The sequence below is a fragment of the Equus przewalskii genome, chromosome 4, assembly GCF_037783145.1.
Source record: "Equus przewalskii isolate Varuska chromosome 4, EquPr2, whole genome shotgun sequence".
Taxonomy (NCBI): domain Eukaryota; kingdom Metazoa; phylum Chordata; class Mammalia; order Perissodactyla; family Equidae; genus Equus; species Equus przewalskii.
The window spans coordinates 94575152-94600789 of record NC_091834.1 but is presented as its reverse complement, the minus strand read 5'-3'; the positions used below and the strand labels follow the sequence as shown (position 1 = coordinate 94600789).

Here is a 25638-nt window from a genome sequence, read left to right as displayed (position 1 = left end):
CTCTTACTGATCCCCGTGGCAAAGGGAAAAAGACACGGAGGCAAGGCATTTACAGTGCCCAGGATGGCCTGCTGTTCCCCTCAGTTTGACTAAACTTGAGGCTGGCATCTTCCGGGCTCTAGGACCCTGATCTCCTGTTTCTTAGAGCATTTACTTTAGAAACATTATAACTATGAATTCTTTCTCTACCCCCTTAAGATGTAAATCTTTCTAAAAGCCTCTTGCCACAACCCAGGAATGTCTACGTCATGGACCTGGGAGCCATCCGTTTGAAATATAATCAGAGAGGAAGACAGTGCTCCTATCTGGAGTCTATGCAGAAGGCTAGGAGCCTAACTTCAGCAGGCTCTCCCTGCTCCAAGTTGCAAAACTACATCCCATCACAAAGATATGAAAAAGTTTGCTTTGCCTCTCACTGAGTCCAATTAGCAAATATATATGTGGCCTATGACCTCCCTACCCCAGCTCTCAAAAATTCTCCAGACTTTTCTTTCAATGGAGCACAAATTGAGTTCTGATCTCTTTCTCTTATTGTAATAGCCTTGAATAAAGTCTTTCTTGCTTGGTTAACTTATGTCCAGCATAAATTTTGCTTCAACAAAGGAAATCTTCTGACTGATTATTGGCTGACCACTGAATTGGACTGATCCAGAAGTATCACCAAGAAAGCCAGGCTTAAAATTGAACAAAGAACTTACAAAGGGGGGGTATCAAAGAAATCAATGACCAAACACCGCAAGAGAATATAGAATCTACAGAATGAAACAGAAGAATTGCTAAACAAATAAGCAACTACAAGTAAAACAACAAAAACAACAACAATGAAAACCCAGTAAGAACAACAAATCCTGCTGGGCATGGGGGAGGGATTTTATGCTAAAGTTGTTACAATTTATTATCTAAAATATCCAGTTTTCAATAAAAAATTAAGTCATGGGAAGAAATATGAAAGTATGCCACATACACAGGAGAAAGTGCAGCCAACAGAAAATGTAGCTGAGGGGACTTGGTATACAAGGACTTTGAATTAGCTACTACAAATATGTTTAAAGAACTAAAGGAAAGCATACATAAACAATTAATGGAAAAGTATGACAATGATGTCGCACTAAATAAATAATATCAATGAAGTCAGGCCGGCCTGGTGGCACAGTGGTTAAGTTCTTGTGCTCCACATTGGCAGCCTAGGGTTCATTGGTTCAGATCCCAGGCACAGACCTATGCACCGCTCATCAAGCCATGCTGTGGCAGGCATTCCACAAATAAAGTCGAGGAAGATGGGCACAGATGTTAGCTCAGTGCCAATCTTCCTCAGCAAAAAAGAGGATTGGCAGCAGATGTTAGCTCAGGGCTAAGCTTCCTCAAAAAAAAAAAGAACATCAATAAAGAGAGAGAATTTATTTAAAAAGGAATCAAATAGAAATTCTGGAGTTGAAAATACAATAGCTAAAATTAAAGATTCACTAGAGGGACCAGGCTCAACATCAGATTTGAACTAGCAGATGAAAGAGTCAGCCAATTTGAAGATAGGTCAATAGATATGATCTGGTCTGAATAACAGAAAGGAAAAAGAATGAAGAAAAGTGAACAGAACCTCAGAGACCTGTGCGACACCATCAAATATCCCAACATACATATAACTGGAATCTCAGAAGGAGGAAAGAAAGAGAAAGGGGCAGAAAAATACCTGAAAAGTTAATGGCCAATAACTTCTATACTGAAAACTATAAAACATTGCTGAAAGAAGTTAAAGGAGATCCAAAGAAATGGATGGAAAGACATCCCACGTTCATGGATCAGAAGGCTTAATACTGTTAAGATGGCAATACTACCCAAACTGCTCTAAGATTCAACGCAACCTCTACCAAAATCCCTGTAATCATTTTGCAGAAATGGACAAGCTGATCCTAAAATTCTTATCAAATTCAAGGGACCTAGAATAGGCAAAACAATCTTTAAGAAGAAGGATGTAAAATGCCACATATTGTATGATTTCATTTATATGAAACGTCCACATTAGGCAATCCATACAGACAGAAAGTAGATCACTAGTTGCTGGGGCTCAGGAGGTGGAGACAAGGGCAGAGAATGACTGCCAGTGGGTATAGTGTTTTCTTTTGGGGCAATGAAAATGTCCTAAAATTTTATTGTAGTGATTGCTGCACAACTCTATGAATATACTAAATGCAATCTAATTGCTCACTTTATTTTTTATTGAAGTATATTTGATATATAACATTGTATAAATATAAAGTGTTCAACATGTTAATATACAACATTTATATACTGTAAGACAATTGCCATTGTGGCAATATTTAGCACCTGCTCACTTTGGTGAATTTAGCAACCCACTTTATTAACACACTCAGAGGTGTTGTGGCTGCTTGGGCTACCATGCCTGATATTTTGACATTTATCCATTTAACTAGCATCACGTAGATACAAGCACAATACATATATGACAAGACAAAAGTAACAATGAGGAAAATAGTCCTTGCTGCAAATGGCAAAAACACACTCACTCGTATGTGGGTCTGGTCTGGGACCACCCGTACAGGCTGTGCACATCGTAGTGCCGCACCAGGGAGCCATCTGGCAGGACCTGCTGACTCTCCATGCACAGGGTTTTGCTGCTCAGACCCTTGTTCCTGGACTCCAGATCTGAGAGGAAATGCTGAGTTATTTCCTGAACAACATGACTTGCACACTCCCTAGAAATGCCCATCATTTCAATCAACAACCTTGTTACCAGTTAACAGTTCCAATTTCAAGACTTTTTTGTCTACAAAATCAATGTCCTGTGACTTTATAGCTAATGAAATGTAAGGACAGGGTATGGAGCTGGGAAATGCACCTCTCTTTTTGTGCCCTCTCTAACATTTGTAGAGAGCTGTCAGAGAGCACTGATGAACATAACTCATTTGTTGTTATGACTGTCTCTTCCTCTAGATGGTAATGTTCTCAAGGGAATAGTTCTTGTTTCAATCAACTTTGTATTAATGTTGCTAAATTTTTCTGATTTGTCAGCACTTGCCTGATACACAAATATTAAATTAAAGGAGGAAGGAGAAAAAGGAAGGAAGGAGGGAAGAAAGGAAGGGAGGAAAGAAAGAAGGAAATGAGTTAGTGAGCAATAGGATGCATAGCAGTGAACTAGACGTCAAGAAACTTGAATTCCAGATTACATCCCACAAATTACCGGTATAGTGCTTTTAAGAAGGTGAATCACTTCCTTCTATACTTTTCTGTATAGTGAGAGAGTTCAACTTTCTGAGACCCTTCAAACCAGGTCCTGTGATTCTCTATTTCTGTTTATATCAGAGGAGAACCAGAGAGCATCCTTCATGAAGTGTCTGTGACCATGGGCAGAGAGAATGCAAAGACTAGATTTTTATTTTCTAATCAAAAGAGCATGTGTGTATAGTGTGTGTGTGTGTGTGTGTGTGTGTGTGTGTGTAGTGTGTAGGGGTTATTTAAAGTTTTAGCAATCAATTCGTAGTTATCAGTGTAATCAGATGCATCAGGCATTTCCTGTTTATTTTCATACCACATCATGTCATCATTTCTATGCTTGATTAGTAATTTATTTATGTGAACTTATTCAAGGTTGTTCTATTTGGGATTTTATGTCATGTTTAAGAGTGTTTTCTCTCTCCGAAATTAGGCTTCACTTTGAGAATAAAAGAAACTTTCAGAGTTTTTGAGCAGAGTAGTAATTTGATAAAGTAATCATTTTACATACACGGCACATAGGGTGGATTATTAAGAGTTTCATCTCTGCAGCCCCAGACAGATCCATCCACAAAGTTCGATGGTTCATTCATATCCTGCAATGAGTTAGAAAAAAAGACTCCATGACGTCGGGGACAGTATAGCCCTTGCTATGGAGGACACTGACTTCACGGAGATACATATATCTTACTGAAGCCCTCACATCAGCTGGTCACTTCATTGACTCTGTTTAATCTCAGGCATCAACCTGAATGGACTCTAAGAATTCATGTTGGTTTAAGGAGAGTGTTAAAGTCCTAGTTTACCTGGCATATTTAAACTCAGGAGAATCATTTCATAGTGGGAAAATATTGAGATTATGCTAGACACATGACCTAAGGAAATCTCCTCTTGATTCGTCTCTCCGACACAAGAAGCTCATCTTGGTTTTTCTATAAGTGGATTACTTACTTTTATCTGTGGCCAACGCTGACTATTGTCTTCCCTTACTCTTTCTCAGTCCCATAGCTTAGACTAATTCTGAAGTCAGCCTGGACCAAGCACAAGGAGGAGTGTCTCACTTTCTGCAGTAGATGCAGTCCTGAGAAGATGTAGGTAACTCAGAAACTGGAAATCAAATAATACTTGCAGGGATTTATTACTTAAATGCTAGAAATCGAGATTCCTGAGGTAAACATTCACTGCCTATTTTATCAACAGTGTTAAAATTTTGTGTATTGGACTACCTTAAATAGTACAAAGAAAGCCAAAGGTAAGTATTTTGGGAACTACTATTTCCCTCCAGTGCAACAAATGTCCCTAAGTTGTCAGTATCTCTTCCTCAGAGTGACCCACGTCTCCGCAGGCTTGGGTGAATCTGTGCCGTTTCACGTGTCTGCTCTGTGCCTATCTATCCTCAAGGTGTGAATGGCCAGGGAATCCCCAGGGCTGCCAGCGGGCTTAGAGGTTTGTCTCTGGATGGATCACAGGCTTCTTTCAGCCTGGCCCAGAACTGAGAAGATTTTCAGAGCTGGCCTTGACTGTGCTCAGGATTTCAGGCCACTGGACAATGGGGAAGGAAATTAGGACACTGATGTGCTTCCCATCTCTAGAAAAGCAAAAGTAAAAGAGCCTGTTGACACATGTCCCAGAGACATCTCAGGAAGCCCCGTTCTTCTAACACGAGTAATAAATGTCTGAAGAGGTCTTTCAAGCCATTCCTTCAGAGGAATCTGTACTTGCACTGTGGTACAGAATTTCCATATGGTATATGGATTTTGTCTCATATTCATGCCTTGTCCACCCCCAATTCTGTTCTGTATCACAGATGGGCTCTCAGACTCCCTTAGCAGTGGCCCCTGGATAGGTTTGGCCAATGGGAGGCACTGGCAAGATATCAGAGGGGTGGGACATGAGAGAAGCTAGGGTATTTGTCCTTCACTCTCTTTCTCTGACAGCATCTCCAGTGGTGGCACATCTCTTCCATGGGCTCCAACTTCCACCAGACAATTTGTGCCTGGGCAGACTGCAATTATCTCTGCTTGTCCTGGTGGTGCCCAGCACCTCAATTCTGTAACAGCATCTCTCCCCTTCATTCCTCCAGCTCCAGCTCCCTCCATTGCTAGTTTCTGAATTGCCTCCCCATGCTCTGACTGCTAACATTTCCAAAGAAAAACCACTAAGGGTGCACTTACAATCCACAATCCATCAAACTTCAAGCTCTTTTCTGGCTCTCGAGGGTTTGTATAGAGCTCTTCTATTTCCTTCTTCCACCATGTGGCTGTGCTATTACGCAAGAAATCAGGAAAAGCAACGTAGGCTCTGTACAGCTGTAAGAGTAACACATACTCTCATGTTGGGTCTCAGTCTGTCCAGGAGGGGGAGTGTGGGGACCAGGAAGGGGAGATGAGCAGGTGCTTGTGAAAGGCACTGCCCCACTCAGTGTGTGATCTAACCTCAGGTCTGCTTCTCTGCACAGAGTTTACTGAGGACACAAGAGACCAGGGAAGGCTAATTTCATTCTTTATTTTCCTACAAGGTTAGATAGTCTTAAGTCCCTTTTAAACATGGGATTCATTTTATGACTGGGGTATTTAATCATATGAACTGGAAAATTAACTGTCAGTGTCTAAACAAACAAACTTTAGAGATGCAAATGCTTTTTCTACACGGGCCAAATGAAGGAGACCAGTCATCCAGGGAAAAGTGAGTTGTAGAGTGGAGGGGATGCCAGATGCCCAGGCTGATGGGGCATCAAGTGCTGAGATCAAGGACATTAATCCTTTTAACTGGCTTACATTTTCTTTTATACATAGACAATTCATTAAAACCCAGTCTGTTTATAACCTCTCCAGTGAAAATATTTTAGACTTTGGTTCATTATTTTTCACGCCATAGTAGATTCAAGCAAAACACAATCCATTAAAGGCACACATGTGAGGGCATTTCATTCATGATTTCCTTCTACACATTTCCAGTTTAGTTGCGTGCTGAGTTTTCCATTGGAGGATCTTTACACTCAACTCAGAGCAACATAACCAAACATCGGGATAAAACTCATAAGAAGCCAGATGTTTAGGACAATGTAGATAAAAATTTGTGTGTAACTATACCTCAACCTGAGTTTCCTGGTCAAGGGATCCATCCACAATCACATTGGGCAGATCTGGCCAAACCTAGAGAAAAAGAAGAAAAATTAAAACCTTTAAAAGGCATTCCATACAGACCATGAGATGTTTCACATGTTAGACTCTAATGACATGCATCTCCATAAAATTCTTGCCATTAATTAAATTGCAAACTCTAAATATACGAAATTCTGTTAGGTGAAAATAAGATGGGGTCTCTTGACTCATCCCATAAGTTTTCAAAATTTCATTTTTGAACTTGAACTATCACCTTTCAAATAATTACTCAGCTATCTGAGATGCCTGTCATAGACCTATAACAAAATTCCCTTTGTAAATAACAAACGTGAAGTGTGACTCTAAAGAAATAAAGTTGATTTCCATTCACAACCCATAAACTTAGCCTCCATACTTTAAGCAGCATCATGATGTATTGGGGACCCCAAGTATATGAAACACTAAAAAATCCATAGTATCAACCAACTTCATCTATAATTAGAAAGACATTAACAATACACTATACGTTGATTAATTCATTCATTCAGCAAACACTTATTGAGCACTTACTATACACCAGGCACTCTTCTACAGTCTGTATTTGCTGAGAGTTAAGTAAGAAATAGTCCTTGTTTTCTAAGAGTTCACAGCTGGAACGTAAGTGCTGAGTAGTATGCTACATTGTCTGAGTATACAGAACAACATAGAAAAGGAAGAAATAGGGAGAGCTAAACTAGTCATAGAATACTTCATAAGAGGGAATATTTGAGTTGGTCTTGAAGAGCAGATATTATTTGGGTAAGCTGAGAAGGCAACATTCAAAGACACAGTGAGCATGGCTGTATCCAGAGCAATAGGAAGCAATATAGTGTAATGACAGAGCAGAGTTTGGCTCAGAGCTACTGGCATCTGGAGTCAAGAAGTTCGCCTAAAATCCTGTTGCTGTAAACCAAACAATGAAGATAAGAATTGAGACCACAAAAAGGAATTATGGGAGATAAGAGAAGAAGGATAATCTGTAGGATCTAATGATTTATTTAGATATGGAGGCTGAGTATGCGTCATACGTCAAAGATGAGTACAAGTTTTGAGTGTGAGTGACTGGGAGCCATAGATCTCAGAGCCATTCTCAAGGGATGCTTTATGTTTGCTAAATGGCCAACTGGTATACATAAGGGGTGGGACATCAGAATATTTCCAGACAATAAAACAAAGGTCACTGATATTTTAGAGGATTAGACCTGTAACTTTGGTCTTATTAATGTTTATTGAGCTAATCAGTATCAGAACAATGTCTACTTATTCATGATTTATAAATTACCCAATATATTTTGCAAAAATTTATTAAGAGCCTCTTTTAATCAAGTCATTGTGATGCTAATTAATTATAGGCATCTTCTCCAAAGCCTCACCTTTCCCCAGACAATATCACTGTTGTCAGGCCATTTGATGAATACGTTGTTTTCCTGCCCTCTGGTGAATGTGAGATACTGGGTCTCATTGCCAGAAATGGCTGGGTCCTGCAATGAGAGGGTTTAAAACTCAAACATGAGAAAAACATATTCGAGGAAATTCCCCTTCAAAATTTTAACAATTCACAGTGCAGAGAGAAATAGTGAAACTCAATACCAAATAAAACAAAAACAACAAAACACAACCCATGGATAATTTGCCTTATGTCTAATGGATAGTTCAGAGGTAAAAAAAAAATATATATATATATATATATTGATGTTTCTCTATAAAATTCTTGAAGATAAAAGCATACTAATGTATGAAAACAACTCCTGGAGATAAACTAGGTTAATATGACATTGCCTTCAAGTGGACAAAGCCAATTTATTGTGTTTCCACAGTGTAATAGCAATATTCCTTAAGAAGATGAAACTTCTTTCTTCTATTCTGTGGTCCAACTTGTCCGTCTAAAGTGGTCTTCCCATTGACCCATCCCATACCTGCCCCAATTACTCTCTATAATAGTATCCTGTTTCACAATGATCATATAAATCATTACTATCGGAAATTATCTTTTATTTATCTGAGAAAGATTAGACCTGAGCTAACATCTGCCACCAATCCTCCACTTTTTGCTGAGGAAGATTGTCCCTGAGCTAACATCCATGCCCACCTTCCTCTACTTTATATGTAGGACGCCTGCCACAGCATGGCTTGATAAGCGGTGCATAGGTCCACGTCCGGGATCCAAACCTGCGAATCCCGGGCAGCCAAAGTGGAGCAGCGTGAAGTTAACCACCACGCCATCAGGCCAGCCCCTGAAATTATCTTTTGATAGTGTTTATTTATTGGCTGTTTCCCTCCAATAGAATAAAATCCCTATAAGAAACAGGACATACAAAAGTCAGCAAATAATGTTCTAATTGTTGAAAGCTAGAAGGGAGGACCATTTGCTGGTAACTACTTCTGTCTTCATCAAGACACAGCTTCCAATGTAAAATAATAGGTTGGTATCCTAGACCTTAACTCAGTTGTTTGTGAGTTTAGTTAACAAGAAATAAATCCCCTAAGCCTCACCATTTCTGGCTAATGGCAAAGGTAATGGTAACTTGAGAGGTTTTTGAACCCCTTATGGTAAAGGTGAGGCCAAGATACAACTATACCCTCTGAGTACAGCCTGAAACAGTGAGATTTCAGGGGTTTTTTTTCCCTATATTCAGTGTTTCAGCCCACAGTTCTAATTCTACCAAGAGAGCAGTAATAATGAATTGTATCCTGGTGACACCTGGTTACAAAAAATAAATATTGCAACGTAGCATCTTTTAAAAGCCATTTTTTCATTTGTTCTTTCTGCCTCTGTTTAGTTGCTTTTTCATACTTTTTTCAAAATTATAGATTCACAGAAAGATGCAAAAAACATTCAAGGAGATCTCATGTACTCTTCTTTATCCAGTTTCTCTCAGTGGTACTATTTTTCACCCATGAACATAGAAACAGAAAATGGGATCTAATCTTTCTAAATACCTACCAGAATGAGAATAAATCTCATGCCATCTTTCTTCATTTGCTCAATCAGGAGACCAAGGTTTTGAAAGCTGGAGCTGAGAGTGAAGTCCAGCTTCCGGTCCATGTAATCGATGTCTACATGCTGGACATCCTACAGGAAGGAGCAAGCAAGATGCTTGGGATCCTCAGGGTACACAAGCTGCTCTGCAGGCTCCAGGTCCTGCTGTTTGCTGACCCCACCAGAGTCCCTTGTAATTTCTTATCTCAGTATTTCCCTAGACTGATTTTTCAATTCTCTAGTTGAAATTGCTTTCTGATTCCTGCATCTAGCTCACCTGTCCCCACTCCTTCTCCTTCTGTTCCCCCAAATGGAATTCTCTCTGCTTTCTTTCCCTTAATTCATGTCTTTTCCACTCTTCAATCTCAGACTCAGTGAGCTTATCAAAGTGCTAGTTACATGTTCAAGGATAGAAAGTAGGACTTTCCTAAGAACAAGAAAAGATTGTATATCTGTTTCTTTTTCTCCTCCAGTAAACCTGACTAAATTTATTCACATTTAGAACTACCTTATTTTATAGTTTTCTAGAATGTATTTATTTCCATCATCCCCACTTGACTGGATGGTCCTTGAGATGAGAATCTTGTCTTCCTTTTTCTCTATACACTACCAACCTAGATTTCTGCAGATCAAAGTCACTCAATGAATGATGTTGAATGATGGCTAAAGTAGTTAATATCCAGTTGAAAAAGGGGATGATTCATTTTGGCCTGAAGGTAATAATCATCTGTGTTGCCTTAAGACTCTAAGAAAAACTTGCTTGAGGGAGCAGAGACTTGTGCACAAGCCGAAGCTTGGAAAAGAACGAACCAAGATATTAGCATTGATTGCCTTGGTGAAGCAGATCTATGAACGTTTTTCAGCTTTTAACTTTTCAATCTTTTCTAATTTATGTTTAGTTCAAGTATCTAGTATAGTAGTATATAAAAAGAAAAAATTAAGCCTGGATGAATGTTGCAAATTATCTTTTATAAGAACACCATAACAATTTATTTTATTCTCATCTTCCAATCATTAATTATCATCTAATATCTCAGGAGGTGAATTGAAAGCAGATAAAAAGAATGTGTGGGGGCTGGCCCCGTGGCCGAGTGGTTAAGTTCGCGCGTTCCACTGTAGGCGACCCAGTGTTTCGTTGGTTCGGATCCTGGGCGCGGACATGGCACTGCTCATCGGGCCACGCTGAGGCGGCGTCCCACATGCCATGGCTGGAGGGACCCACAGCGAAGAATATACAACTATGTACCAGGGGGGCTTTGGGGAGAAAAAGGAAAGAATAAAATCTTTAAAATAAAAAAGCCACACGGCTCTTTAAAAAAAAAAAAAAAAAAAGAATATGTGATGAGAAATTGATCATCCTAAGAGGAGAAAGAGCATGCTGTTTGTGGAATTCTGCTTGTTGACTGCAATTGCCTGCACTTCCAGGGACTCACCTAGGGGACAGGTTGGCATTGCAGGATATGCATATGTGCATGTGTGTATTTAACAGAAAGCGAAGGCTTGATTTTAACTGATTTCTTTTCTATTGTCACTTTATATCCATCCTCTCCAAGAACAGTCACAATATAATTCTCCTAAAATTGTCATAATCTTGACATGATTATCATTTAGAAGTCCTCAAAGTCATGGCTTAAATCCTGCCATGGCTACCATAGGATATTCCTGGCCAGAGGCAGTGAGTAATAACATCCTCCAGACACACCGCTAACTGCTGAAGGATTTAAGCAACTCTCAATTTTGAATCCTAAATTTAAAAGAGTGGCAGGAAATTAAAATAAGCAATGTTTCCACACAGGACTACCTCCACATCTACTTTTTCTTTATACTGAACTAGTCACCAATAATTTTTATGAAGATATTTTCAATCTATAATTAGCCACAAATTCCTATAACTAATTAAACCACAGGCTAAGTGACAGTTTCATACATAGGGAATCTGGGCTGCCATCATTGCATCATACAAATTGGAGATTTCAGTATCATTCTGGTATCCATAGCGACTCAGCTGGAATCCCAAGGCCCAGTAAGGAATCATTGCCGGCCGACCGACCAACTAGAATAAAAAAGAAAAATGGATCCAAGTAGACTTCTTTGGGAAGAAAAGATGGTTAGCTTACACTCAAAGCGAATTGAGCACTTCTACTGAGTACTGTCTGATCTAAGAGGCTTTACTAGAGAAAAATAAGAAAGTCGAATAAATGTGGATAGCCATGGAGATGTAGTAAGATAGAAAGTCTCCCTATATTCTGGAGCTTTCCACTCTAGGGACTCTGAGAACTCAGTGGTTATTACTGATTAGTGATTCTTAGAAAGGCTATTTAGCAAATAATAAGAGACATATGGGATATCAATATGCTTTGATAGCCCCTTAACACTAAAACCTGTCTTTCAGAAAAGACAACAATAATGTAGGCAGGACACCCAAGGGACTTAAGAAAAAAAAAAATGGCCTTTCTCAGTGCTAAGAACGTGGTAATACTCAATAAACATTTGATAGTTTATCAATGGATAGAATGACTTCCAACCTCAGTGTATTGCTGAGTTACAAGCTCCGGAGTTGGTCCCAAAAACATATAAAAGTCCAAAATCCCTCCTGTGGTGCGGTACGTCAGGGCAGGAGTGGGCTGGAATGTCACATCTGTTAAAAAAAAAAAAAGATAGAGGAGGAGGAGCATCCTTGGAACTGTAAATCATCCTATCTGGGAATCTGCCCTAAAATTTGCTGTTTTCACTCTCTTTCTTTAATGCCCACCTCCTCTAGAAAGTCTTCTCTCACACTGTGGAATCAGAGATGAATTTTCAGGTACCCCAAACATAATCTCAAAGTCAACATCTTAAATCCTTCTGTGAAAGGGAGCCAAAGTATCATAGTAGAATAAGGTCATATAAGAGTAGGCCATGTTTAGTCAAAATTTTACCCTTACTACCTGTCCTAGCGCTCTTAAATCTTAAATGAATGAATAACTAAAGGAATGGAAGGTCAGTTTATTTGTCCTGTTTCCTTTGCCCTTGAATTTCTCTATTTCTATCGATATTCCAGGTACTAATAAAGTGGTCACAGCTGTCTACGGTGGTAAGGGCAATGTGCCTCTATCTTACCCATGGCATTGCTGTTTAGCAGGAGCACTCCATGGGCACTGCCATCCTCCTCCAGTGCCATATAGTAGGGGTGGACACTATAGGAATTCTTCTTGTACTGGGGGAGTCATGGGAGAGAGCAAGAGGGTAATCAAAAAGAGAAAATCCAAGAAACTGTTTCCACCTCATAAACCAGACAGCAAACTCTACTCAACACTGAAGTTTCAGCAGAATGTCATGTCTTTTGTAAAGCCTTTCTTGACACCCCCTTCCATCCCAAGTGAAAAGCTAAGCGTCCTCCCCGCCACGTTCTTTTTGTTTATTATTACATAATTCTATTATAGCACTGATTACATTGTGTTACCATTATTTCTGTATCTCTCTGTCTTACTAACCTATAAGCCTCTGGAGAACAAAGACTGTGTTTTATTAAATAAGACAGTGTCTTATTCTACGTGTACCTGATACATAGAACATATTAAATAAAATTTTATGGGGGCCGGCCCAGTGGCACACATTCCACTTCAGTAGCCAGGGGTTCACTGGTTCAGATCCCAGGTGCAGACATGGCACCACTTGGCAAGCCATGCTGTGGTAGGTGTCCCACACATAAACTGGAGGAAGATGGGCACAGATGTTAGTTTAGGGCCAGTCTTCCTCAGCAAAAAGAGGAGGATTGGCAGCAGATGTTAGCTCAGGGCTAATCTGCCTCAAAAAAAAAAAAAAATTTATGAACTAAAATCCATAGTCCACAGAAAATATATGTGTGTGTGTGTGTGTGTGTGTATTTCCATAATATTTGGGTTATTTCATCTGAGAGCAGAATTTATCAATATAAGGTGAAGTTGATTAATATGGCACCACTTATGGGCATATAGAATAAAGTAAACTTACCTAGAGAGAAACTGATTGATAATCTTATTTTTCTGTGCTTACCGCTGGTGGCTCATCTCGAGCAAACATTCCCCACATGTGCCAGCTCATGTTTCTTTTGAAAGCTGTGTGCTCAGTTTCCCCAAAGCCATAGATGTACTCAGAAGGGAGGCGAGTAGAAATGGACAGGAACATATCATTGAAGGTGAAGCCGGGGAGCTGAGAATCCCAGCTGCAACACAAAGGCATACAAACCAAAACAAACTAGAGATACATTTAGGATGTCTAGTTGATTCAGAAGCCTCCTGAATGACTGCACATCTGGATCCAGGTTCGGATACTGTGAAATGACCCAGGTCATAACTACAGCCATGATTCACTACCAAGGTTCTGTGTTTGCATCTTTATTCTGTAGTGTGGAAGACTGAGAACTCCTTTTCTGGGTCACGAGCTCCTTGAGGGCAAGGACCATGTCTCCCTCATCTCTATTCTAGTTCTCATTGCCTGGCATATCAGCTTGGAGAAATGTCTGAATAAATGAGTATGGTCTAAGCAAATTTTCTGATAGAAAAGTAGGAAACTCTTAGAACAACTTTTCTGGATTGGCCAAGGAACTTCTTACCCAAAAGGGCAACAGACAGAAAATCAGACACATGGTCAAAGAGAGCTGAAGATTGTCCACATGTGCACACAGGTAACAGTTTCTCCTAGAAGGAGGAACTTCAGCCAAAGGCAAAATTCAGAGCTTTACTGCATTCCATTCAGCAGCTGGACAAGGGATGAGAGATGACAACTCCTTTCATGCTTACCATTGTGAAAAGGCTGTAAGTCTACAGTGTCAATAGAAGCAAAGACTAAGAAACCACTTCGCTCTCTGTAGTAAACTTTACCCCTTTTTCCTGACGCTCCTGTTGTTATTTCTTAATGAGGTGTGTATAGAACTGATTTCTACCTTATGTTACCTGTTGTACTTACTGAATAGAGTTTTCTGTTCTACTTAACAAGAGGAAAGAGTATAACATGTATTTTTCTCTCTCTGAAATCAAACAACACTTAGTCTTTTGAAAGCTTTGATTAATTTTTCTTGTTAAGTTAATGACTAATAGAAAATGAAATCCCCATTGAAGCAGGGAAATAGATATACTTTCTGCTGAACAAACACACGCATATTTACATACAGTCTCTAAGATTAATATTTCACTTGCATTAATTAGAACCACTGTAATTAGATCTAGAATCACTCTAATTACAACCAAAGACGTAGTGCTTACATCACAGTATTGGAGCTTTTTCGTCGAATCTGGATCCCGAAAGGATTGTTCTGAATCCTGACATCATACAGACGGTTTTCAGGGGAGCCAGCTGGAGAGGGAGGGGTGTTCAGAGGCACTGGGACCTCATACCTTTTATTCCTGGGGTCATAGATCTGACAAGGAGAGAGAAGGAAACTTTCTGACAGAATCTCAGACCTAAAGCCCTCCCATGCCAGCCCATATAATTCAGTTCCCATGTTTTCTGCCCAGTTTGAGTCATAGGAAGAAGTATCAAATATCCCAAAGCAAATATATGTGAGGTCTACCCATCTACCGTGCCTGATACAGATTCTGAACTGCAAAAATGCCTCAGTAATACCCATTCAAAGTCAGAAAGGGAACCTCCTTTAAAGAATCTGTGATTTAAGGGTATCGAATCTCGTGGACAGAATGTGGGTGTGTGTTTATAAGTGTGTGGCATGTGAACACGTATGTGTGTGACTGTGTAACATTATGTGAGCATGTGCTTCTATATTAGAAATTAGAGAGCTGAATTTTCCTATGGACTCTGAGGTCTTCTTACTGGTTGAGCTTCCAAATGTTGCACAGCTTGTCATTCCTAAAATCACTCTTTGGCACCAACCACTTGTTCCCACCTACTTAACAGGATTGATGTGTGGGGAAAATTGAGAGGAGTGACCAGTGTTATGCAAGATCAGGAAGTATTACATCATGAGAGAGCATCCTCTTCCTCATAATATTATTAGCCCATATATTACGATTAGGAGAAGTTTTGTCTAAAGCCTTGCTTCTCAAAATTGTGTTTTTCAGACCAAAAGCAGCAGTATTATCTGGGGCCTTGTTAGAAATGCAGAATCTCAGGCTCTACCCCAGACCTTCCGAGTCTGAGTCTTCATCTTTAGAAGATCCCTAGGGTGATGCAGCCAACATTAAATTGTGAAAAGCAATGTCTACATCCAAGCTGTCCAAGGTGGTATCCACCAACCACATGAGGCCATCAGGTACTCCAAATGTGCTAGTCTGAACTGAGGCTCGCTATAAGTGCAAAGTACAACCCAGATTTTGAAGACTTAGTAGGATTAAAAGATTCTAAAGTATCTTAATTGTGATTGGATTGCATAGTGATATGATAATATTTTAGGACACTGATTAAATAAAATGCTTTTCAAATTAATTTAGCTTAATTTTTTTCAAATACATTTTTTAAAATACGGCTATCTAGAGAACATATGTGGTTCACATCGTATTTCCATTAGAACAGAGCAGTGGATCTCAAAGTGTGGCCCCTCACCTTGCAGCATCAGCATCACCTGGGAAGTTGTTAGAAATGCAAAGTCGTGGGCTAAGAAACGCCGGGGGTGAGGCCCAGCAATCTGAGTTTTAGCAAGATCTGCAAGTGATTCTGATGCATGCTAAAGTTTAAGAACTGCTGATAGAGAAATAACTCTAATGTTGGGAGTGAGTTTATGCCACTCATATGGGATTACCACAGTGCAGACACATTTTTCTCAGGGCTAAGCGATTATCATTTGAGGATGTTTATGACTTAAGAGAACACATCATTATAGGAAATTCGCAATCCTGATGGATCTAAGGTCACATCCCAGCTGTAATATTTCCTAAGTTTCTGCCTTTTACATCTCTGGGCCTCAGCACCCTCATCTGTAAAATGGAGGATTTAGACTAAAAGATATTTCAATGACTTCCATCTGCACGGAGCTGTAAGTTTGGAACTCCATGTTGAGGATCAGAATCTGCAACACGGGATTACCTTGAACTGCAGCATGTTTTCTGTGTGGTAGATGACGCTCAATTGGAGGAAGTCAATCTTTGCAGAGAGATCATCAGCGGTGGCTGCTGCTGCTGCAGGTGGGGGTGGCATACCTCGTGATGATGGTGGTGGTGGTGCCGCTGCTCCCACTGACTCGGGAGCTGTCAAGAGGGCAAGGTCTGTGGTGATGCCCGTGGGCAGGTACTGAATGTTACTGGCTGCATAACTAGGGATGGTGTCGTAGTAACAGGTGGGCACACCAGGAGTAGTTGTGTGCTGGAACAAGAGGAGGAATTCAGTCAGCCTCTGACACCACACTCGGAGGCTCTACCTACTGAGGAAGTTGGTTAACACAGAGTAAGTCTCACATCATGCCCATTATTATAGGTTAAATCACGTTCAGAAGATGTAAAGTCCTAACCCCTGGTACCTATGAATCTGAGCTTACTTGAAAATAGGGTTTTTGCAGATGATCAAGTTAAATGAGGTCATTAGGGTGGGCCTAATCCAATATGACTGGTGTCCTTATTAAAAGGGGAAATTTGGACACAGAGACAGAAATGCACCCAAGGAGAATGCTACGAGAGGATGGAGGCAGAATTCGGGGTGATATTTTTATAAACCAACAAACACCAAAGATTGCAAGAAAACCGCTAGAAGCTAGGAGAAAGAAATGGAACAAATTCTCCCTCACAGCCCTTAGAAGGAACCAACCCTGTTGACATCCTGATCTTAGACTTCTAGCTCCCAGAACTCTGAAATAACAAATTTCTGATGTTTTAAATCGCCCAGCTTGTGGTACTTTGTTGTGGCAGCCCTGGAAAATGAATACATCCATTAAAACACACATACATATATTGGCCTCCTGTAACGAGTGAGTAGCAAAGGGCCAACAGGAAGCCTGATCTGAAGACAGGAATCCTGAGGCGGGGCTCTGCTCCCAGGGCTCCTATTGGTCCCACTGTGATCTGGAGGAAATCACATATTTTCTCTGGTTTTCCTTCTCTCTATTTTTCATGTGGAGAGAAACAGTTGTACTTTAACTTCCTGCTTGGACTCTCCAATAGATTAAAAAAAACACAAAATACTCAATGCACAATGCATACCCAATGTATTATTGCTATGGCAAAAAAAAAAAAAAATGAGGTTTTAAATGTTGTGGTTGGAGGAAAGAGAGAGCCAGAGTGGCAATGAGCTTTTTCTGAATCAGAATATCTGAGGAAAACACTGATCACCTATCACACAGAGTTGACAAAATAATGCATCTCTTGGCACAGGATTGTCTTCTTCCTGAAGGATTATTACTGTTCAAACCATCAATACTCAGAAAGTGTTTTCTAAGTGCCGAATTACTCGCGGGATGGTTTTTACAACTTCGTGTTCACTGTGGTGATCTGCTTTTGATTGTTACCTCCCAAAGGCACCCCCGCTGCCTACAACTCTCCTCGGAGGCACTGGGGTCCTCAGGGTAACAGTTGAACTTCTCCAGGTCACTGACTGGAAGATTCCACCCGATGGAGAATTCTCGTCCCAGTACCAGTCCCTCAAGATCAGTGATGCTCACCACCTGAGGAAAGAGAAAGGAGGCCATGGTGACAAAGGAGGTGAGGTAGAGGCACCTGGATAACGTCCTTCCCTGATGGTTTGTAAGTCAGGACTGGGGGAGCTAACCCTTCATCCAATACCACCTTGCCATGGGATACTTGGAATATTATTTTTTCTCCTCTGGGGCTTTTGACCCTGTACGGAAAATTAACTTGGCTTATTCCGAACCTTTCCCACCTCACGGAGTCACTGCGGAATATTGAATGGGAAGGCTTTGATCATGTTAAGTCGTACAGATCACAGGCAGGGTGATCATTGTCAGACTATTGCTCTCTGGGTATGATGCTCACATATTTTAATAATGATGGCAGTAACAACAATAGCTAGACTTTACTGAGCATTTATATGGGTCAAGCACTGTGATAATCACTTTATATGCATTATCTCTATTAATCTTATAAAGCAATCACATGCTGTGAATAATATGGTTATCTCCATTTTATAAAATAGAAAACTGACATTCAGAGAGGTTTAAGGATTTGCCCAAGATCTCACAGCTAGAGAACAGTAGAGCCAGGATTGGAACCCCATTCTGCCTAACTCTAGAAATCAAGCTCTTATCTTTTGCTTTATGTATTGTCAAAATGGAAGGGTGTTGCCCTAAGAAATAGTGAATTTCCCAGCACTTGAAATAGTCAACTAACAATTAGAATCTTTTGTCAGAGATTATCATGTAAGGGAATCTATTCAATAAGAGTAAAACTGGATTATACCTTGTGTTTTATCCAACTCTCATTTTCTGTAATGGTATAAAAAATAACTATAAAAACAGTAAGGAAGAATATCAACTGTGTCTCAAAGAGAGTCTTTAACTTAAATGAAAGGACAAATGTGTAAATACTGTCCAGAATTAAGCCAATGCATTGAATAATATTTTCACTATATCACATCTGGGATCAGGAAATTTAATTTTAAATTTGCCCGAGAACAACTGCCTTCTTTCAGGGTCCGAACTCCCACTGTCTTCTTCAGAGACCTAACACAAACAAAGCGTAGGGGTCCATATTTAGCATGCACGTGTTTCTCCTTCTGCATCCCCCATGTTATATGGTAGATGTCCCAGCAACCCAGTTGTCTCTCTGACTGCCCAAAATCAAAAGAGCAAGGGACAGCTGGTTGTCAGAATCTCAGGCCAGGGCTTTTGGCAAGGGCCCTGCAGGATGGAATAATCTCTCACCTTTGTTGAAGCACTGTAGACAACATTTGGAATGGGGGTGGCAGCATTATTAAATAAGACAGTAAAATTAGTAGGTTGCTTGTCCATTCCCAAGATTGCGATATTTGTAAACGTGAGGTTGTTAGGATCCGTATAATTATCATTTATAATCTTTGCCTGTAGATGGTTCTGGGGGGAAAAAGTCAGTTTAGAGATCAGGTACATTACACTCTAATTGTGTTCAAATGCCATCCAACATCTTTCTTTCTGAGATCTAAGTTATGTCCTTTATCTCTGAGGTTCTAAATGCTGCCAGGTGATCATCCCCAGGGAATTTGTTAATGCAGACTCCTAACAGTCCTAAAACCCTTTAATAACATTTTGTGCTTGCTTAGGTTCATTGGTTATTTATTGATTCTATTACTCAGAAAATATGTTCCTGACATCATGGCATTTTCAAGAGGACAAGATGGGTATGATACCGACCCTAATATCAGTTTCCCCAAATTAAACCCAGCATATATGGGGTTAAAACCAAAACACTCATTCCCTGCTTACTCTCTGGCTTCCTGGCTCCAGAATCCACTATCCTCCATGGAGACAGACACCGTCAAGGACAAGCACCTGGATTATCTCCTCTCCGCAAAGAGATACAGGCTGGTGGGAAAGCTGCTGACCAGTAAGGTCACAGGCTTCCTCCTCTCTGCAAGGAGTTTCAAGGCCAAAGACAGGCTGGTGGGAAAGCTGAAACCAGCAAGGCTATATGCTTTCCCTCCCCTACCTAAAACCCAAATAAAAACCCTTCCTTTTAGCTTTTCGGGGAGTTTAGGATTTCAGCATTAGCTGCCCTCTCTCCTTGTTCAGCACTGTGCAAAAATAAAATTCCTACTTTCTTCCACCATACCCAGTGTCAGAGACTGGCTTGCTGTGCAACGGGTGAGCGAACTCACTTCAGGTTCGGTAACAGGTACTCACAAAGCAAATAAAAAGACACAAGCACAGACAGAGATCTATTGGCACACAAAGGTGTAGACATACACATACACATAAAATAGTGCCCAAATAATCTTTTCATTTCATTTTAATGATAATGACGACAAGAACAAAAATTTATGAATGCTTACTATGTGCCAGGCACAAAACATTTTACATGTATTATCTCATTCAATTCTTAAAGCAAATTATGAGCTTGAAGCTGTAATAATCCCCATTCTTCAGATAAGGAATCTAAGGCCCAGAGAAATTAAATAACTTATTCAGGGGAACACAGTTCAAAAGGAACAAAGTTGAGTCATGACAAAGAAGGTGGAACTGAAGATTGAAGCAAAAAAAGAACACTTTGATGTTTAAAAAGGGTGGGTGTCTCACAAATATGCCCAACTGATTTTTTTTTTTTTTTTGCAAAGGTGCAGAGGTGATGCAGTGGAGAAAGGGCAGCCTTTCCAACAAACGTGGCTGGAGCACTCGGCCATACATAGGCAAAAAATTGAACCTCGACCTAAATCTCACATCTTATATCAAAATTAACTCAAGATAGATCACAGACTTAAATGTAAAAGGCAAACTATAAAATTTTTAGGGGAAAATATTTAAGATCTAGGGCTGGAAAGGTTTCTTAGAAACCAAAAAGTATGATCCAGAAAAGAAAAAAATGATAAATTAGACCCACCAAAATTAAAAACTTTTGCTCTGGGAAAGAATCTATTGAGGATAAAAAGAGACACTTACAGATAGAAAGGAAATATTTACAAACCATATATCTAACAAAAGACTGGTATAGAATATATAAAGAACTCTCAAAACTGAACATAAAAATAAGATGAACAATCCAAATAGAAAATGGGCAAAAGAACTGGATAGACATTTCACCTAACAGAATATACAAATGGCAAATAAGCACATGAAAAAAAGGTCAACATCATTACACATAAGAGAAATACAAATTAAAACTACAATGAGATATCACTACACCATTATCAGAATGGCTCAAATTAAAAAAAAAAAATAGCGACAACATCAAATGCTGGTTATGATGCAGAGAGACTGGGTAGCTCACATGAACCCACCCATGAATCTTCATAGCAGCTTAATTTGTAATAGCCCATGACTGGAAATAGCCCAGATGCTCTTTATTAAGTGAATGGTTAAACAAAAGGTGGACATTTACATCTTGGAATGCTACTCAGTGATAAAAAGGAACAGTTGTTGATACATAATAACTTGAGGGAATTATGCTGAGTGAAGAAAGCTAGCCCCCAAGGTGACATGCTGCATGATTCCGTTTACATGACTTTCTTGAATGTTTACAGAAAGTTACAGAAATGGGGAACGGCTTAGTTGTTGGCAGGGGCTAAGGAAGGGGTCAGGGGAGAAGGCGAGAAGGTGCAGCTATAAAAGGGCAGCATAGGGGATGGTTGTGGTGATGGAAATATCCTATGTCTTGATAGTATCAATGTTAATATCCCTATTGTAAAATTGTACTATAGTTTCATAATATGTTCCATGGCGGTAACTGGGTAAGGAGTACAAGGGAACTCTCTGTATTAGTTCTCACAACTGCATGGGGCTCTGTAATTATCTCAAAATAAAAGGTATAATTTTAAAAGCAGTATGAATTTTTCAAAAAGAAGGATAAATAAAGGGGAGAGATCTCCACAAAAGAAATCTCTGCCCATGCACAACCAGACTTCTGAGAAAACCAAATTAGACTTCTCCCATCCTCTGCTAGCCTTACTGCCTTTCTTCCTGTTAGCCTCCTTGAGAAACAGAGATGAGGCAAGTGGTGTTCTGTATCTTCCAATCCCTCAAAACTGTCACTCAATACCCGTGTCAAAGGCTAGGCTTTTGGGGCTGGAAAGAAAGGTCATTACAGAAGAACCTCAAAAAGACATTGCACCACTTACCACCCGCACACACCACACCCTACATACCAGACACACCTGTGTGCCCTCAGATAAGGACACATCTTAGAAGCCAGGACTCAATACCTAAAACTCTAAGGCAATGAGTTTTTTTTTCTAGAAAAAAACAAGTTCTTCGTTGAACTCATATCGATTTTTTATAGGATTATGTATCTAATGCAGATTAAAATTTTAACTTTAATCCATTCTGAGACCATCACAGTCAGGCACTGTGCCAATTCCACATGGCCAAGGATCTACAGCAAATCAGAAACTTGAAAAGCAATCATAGAAAAGAACAAACACTGTGCGTTCCTCAAAAACAGTACTTACAGAGGTGACGGAAAAATCATACAAAATATAATTCTTTTCAGTGACAGCATCTGAAAGAGAAAGAGGAGAATCCGTTACCATAGGAAGCAGAGGAGCTGTGCAATGATGGCTCCTCTTCACCTGGAACACCTCTGCCATCTGATTCCGCTCCCCCAAGTTCTAACCCATTTTTGTCAAACTTCATGGAAGTTTCCTGGACCACTTCAACCCACAGCGACTGCTTCCTTCTCTGAACTCCCATGGCACTTTGTGGTACAATTCCGTGGGGATTTAAAACATTTTGACTTGAATTTGTAATTATCCACATGCACACTGCATCTAGCTTGCTAGACCAGGAATTCCTCAAGGGCAATGTCTATGTCTTATTCATCTTTACATCCCCTGCATACAGAGCAATGATTAAGAGCCAATAAATGTTAATAAATGCTAATTCTATGCAGGGCAGGATTTTTATGTAATCACAGATCATAACCTTATGTGAGGTATTTATATTGAAACATTACAGTGGAAAAACACACTATGCAAATTAGCTACTTTACCCTCAACAGTAATCAAAGCAGTATTTTACAAATCTATTAACAAAATATATTATTTGATATTAATAATGATACCCACAGAAAAGAATAATTAAACTAAATCCAATAACGTCTGTTGCTTTGATAGAGTCGATAACATAAGTTGCTCATTTGAGGTCTATTTTAATGCACTTTCCTTGGCTGACTCAACTTTCAGAATCAAGTGATTCTAACCATCAGTGATAATAGAGTCAGTGCCATATCGGGCAGCCTGCAATGACTAATTTGCACCAAGATCACAGGGATGGGACCATAAGTAAGTCTACCTTTAGATACACCATCATCCCAGTAGAGTTCCCCCTTTGCTTCTCTCTTATAGTCCAAAGCAATAATGAGTCCAAGGGAATTCTTCCGACTGTAAAAGAGCAATGCTCAGCTTCAGAGAACGAAGAATAGATAGAACTATGTTAAACCAGTCCCCCGCATGCCCAAGGGACAGATAATCTCAGAATCTGTCCCAGACGCTGAGTAGATATTGACCTTGTATGGCACCATGGCAGCTGGGTGTGGGTAGACAGTGGAGGCCAGTAGTGAATGAGCATAAGAGGAATAATAAAGGAGGCAGCTCCTGCTGAAAACTGGGTTTGTGATAATACTATTTGCACTTATTGAGTGCTTACCATGTGCCAGGCACTCTTCTCCGTGATATATATACATTAAATCATTTATATTATTTTCTTTAACCCTTATAATAACTCTAAAGTCAAATTACCATCATCCCCAGTTTACAAATGATTAGCAGAAACACAGATTGTAAATTGCCCATGGTAGTACATCTGGTATGCAGTAGAGCTGGGGCTTGAACCCAAACTTTCTGGCTCTTCACCTTGAAGCTTTGTTGACTTTCACATGATAACCCTTATCTCCGATTTAACTTGAATTCTCTCATGTCTAAAGGAATCTTCTCGAGGACAATTTCCGGCCATAAAGAAATCCTGATGAGTGATTAGTTTTATTATTCTTATAATCTAATTCAATTCAAAGTGAAAGACTATGGAAATGTAACGGAATTGAGGCTACACTTACCTCCCTCTAAAAGAGGACTAAGATATCAATTTAGGGCTGACCTTGAAAGGAGGGGAGGAAGATTAGTGACAAGAGATGTTTTCCAGTTGTTTACCCACTTTTGGTCCTTATTTGCCTCTCCCTCAATGCTCTGCCCCTTAGAGCACCAAAGGAGTCACACCTTGGAAGAGCGAGGAGCTTACCTGTTCTCTGTGGTTGTGTTTGGCTGCTGGGTGGGAAATATGTAGCCCCCTCGAAGGTGAAGTCCTATCTTTTCATCTGACAGTAGCATCTCCACCAATTGTTTCCTCCATTGGATGGCTACTCCCTAACCAACAAAAAGAAAACAGATCAGAGAATAGGCTGTTCGGGCCAGGAGGGACCTTGGAGATCATCTAGTTCAGCTGCCGCATTTTAAAGAAGAGAAAAACGGAGACCCACAAAACTAAAGTGATTTGCCCAAGGCACTTAAGTGGTAGTGAGCAGAGCTGAGACTCCAATCTGCCCTTTTTCTTTATATTACACCATGCCGTGATTCCACAGCTGGACTTTAATTCTCTAGGTTATCACAGCCTAGTGCTAATTACTAGTCCTGACAGCTGCATAGCAGCCAGGTTGCTATAATGAAAATCCCCATAAACCTACCTCAGTTACTCAAATTATTTCATTATACATTTGGAAAGGCCTTCCTCACAGAAAAGTCACACAATGAACTAAACGTAAAGCCTTGTACTATTATCCTACCCCAGCTCCCAAAACAGCAGTCTTAGAATTGCCCTCTGGTAAGGCAGGCCTCTGAGCCAAGCTGAGCTGCCTCACTTACTTACCGTCTCATAGTTATACCAGATGGCATCAGGTATGTATGCTTTCACTTGGGTCACACCCTATGGAAATAGCAAAAATGAGCAACATTAGCATTTCCCTCTACAGTTTACAAAACACCTCAATGTGTGGTTGCATGAGCTTGTCTGAACATTCCTGAGAGATAGTTGGGATCATCCCGTTGTGCAAGTAAAAGTACAGACACAGTACTCAGAAAGGCTGGGCAGTTTACCCCAAGCAGAACTGTACCTAGAAATTGCTTGTTTTGCTTTGAGGCTCCTGAACTTCCTAAGAGAAGCAGAGAAAATTCATTCACTGAGTTACTTGTGTAATCTATCACGTGAGAGGAGGCCCAGCCAGCCAGGTCCTCAGGAGTGGCTTCCAGGAGGACCACTTGCTGATTAGCAGGAGCGGCCAAGAGATGGTGTGGCTAAAACGCCAGCTCCAAGGCCCTTTGACATGACTACATTGGCAATCTTTCATGTTTACACATTGATCAGCATAATCCTGATTTCTCCCCCACACTTGCTCACTCACCCCTGCCCCAAATCACACTCACGTAGAGTACTTGTGGTCTTTCATACGTGGCCTCCAGGGAAATGCCCTCTCCTTGCGCAGCACTCCTCTTTCCCTCCCTTGTCTCCTCCCCACCTCCTCTCTTTTCCTAACCCACCCTCAGTAGCACATACCCTCCGGTCAAAGGGAAATACAGACAGATGACCAGTCCAAACTCAGGGAGGCATTTAAAGCCCCTGTTGATGCCATGGCCATGTGCTTACAGACACAGGATTTAAGGTAATTTTGCGAAATGGAAATTGTTTTGCTTGATGGGGCAGTGGGACCAAGAATTACTATTTTTCTAATTTCCAAGCTTTCATGATCTCTCTATCAT

At 40.2% G+C, this 25638-nt stretch overlaps 1 protein-coding gene across 1 annotated transcript in view; it reads right to left on the bottom strand.

The window, feature by feature from the left end:
- LOC103558279 (maltase-glucoamylase) overlaps window positions 1-25638 on the bottom strand; it is a 186877-nt gene that overhangs the window by 29053 nt on the left and 132186 nt on the right. The window contains exons 45-60 of the mRNA XM_070618013.1: window positions 23186-23274; window positions 22345-22394; window positions 19133-19300; window positions 17762-17917; window positions 16351-16626; window positions 14577-14731; window positions 13369-13537; window positions 12454-12550; window positions 11880-11992; window positions 11282-11407; window positions 9319-9447; window positions 7748-7855; window positions 6324-6386; window positions 5406-5540; window positions 3743-3827; window positions 2523-2661 (exon numbers count right to left, since the gene is read on the bottom strand). Coding sequence (XP_070474114.1) covers window positions 2523-2661; window positions 3743-3827; window positions 5406-5540; window positions 6324-6386; window positions 7748-7855; window positions 9319-9447; window positions 11282-11407; window positions 11880-11992; window positions 12454-12550; window positions 13369-13537; window positions 14577-14731; window positions 16351-16626; window positions 17762-17917; window positions 19133-19300; window positions 22345-22394; window positions 23186-23274 — 2058 coding nt within the window. The remainder of the gene's footprint in view (window positions 1-2522; window positions 2662-3742; window positions 3828-5405; window positions 5541-6323; window positions 6387-7747; window positions 7856-9318; window positions 9448-11281; window positions 11408-11879; window positions 11993-12453; window positions 12551-13368; window positions 13538-14576; window positions 14732-16350; window positions 16627-17761; window positions 17918-19132; window positions 19301-22344; window positions 22395-23185; window positions 23275-25638) is intronic.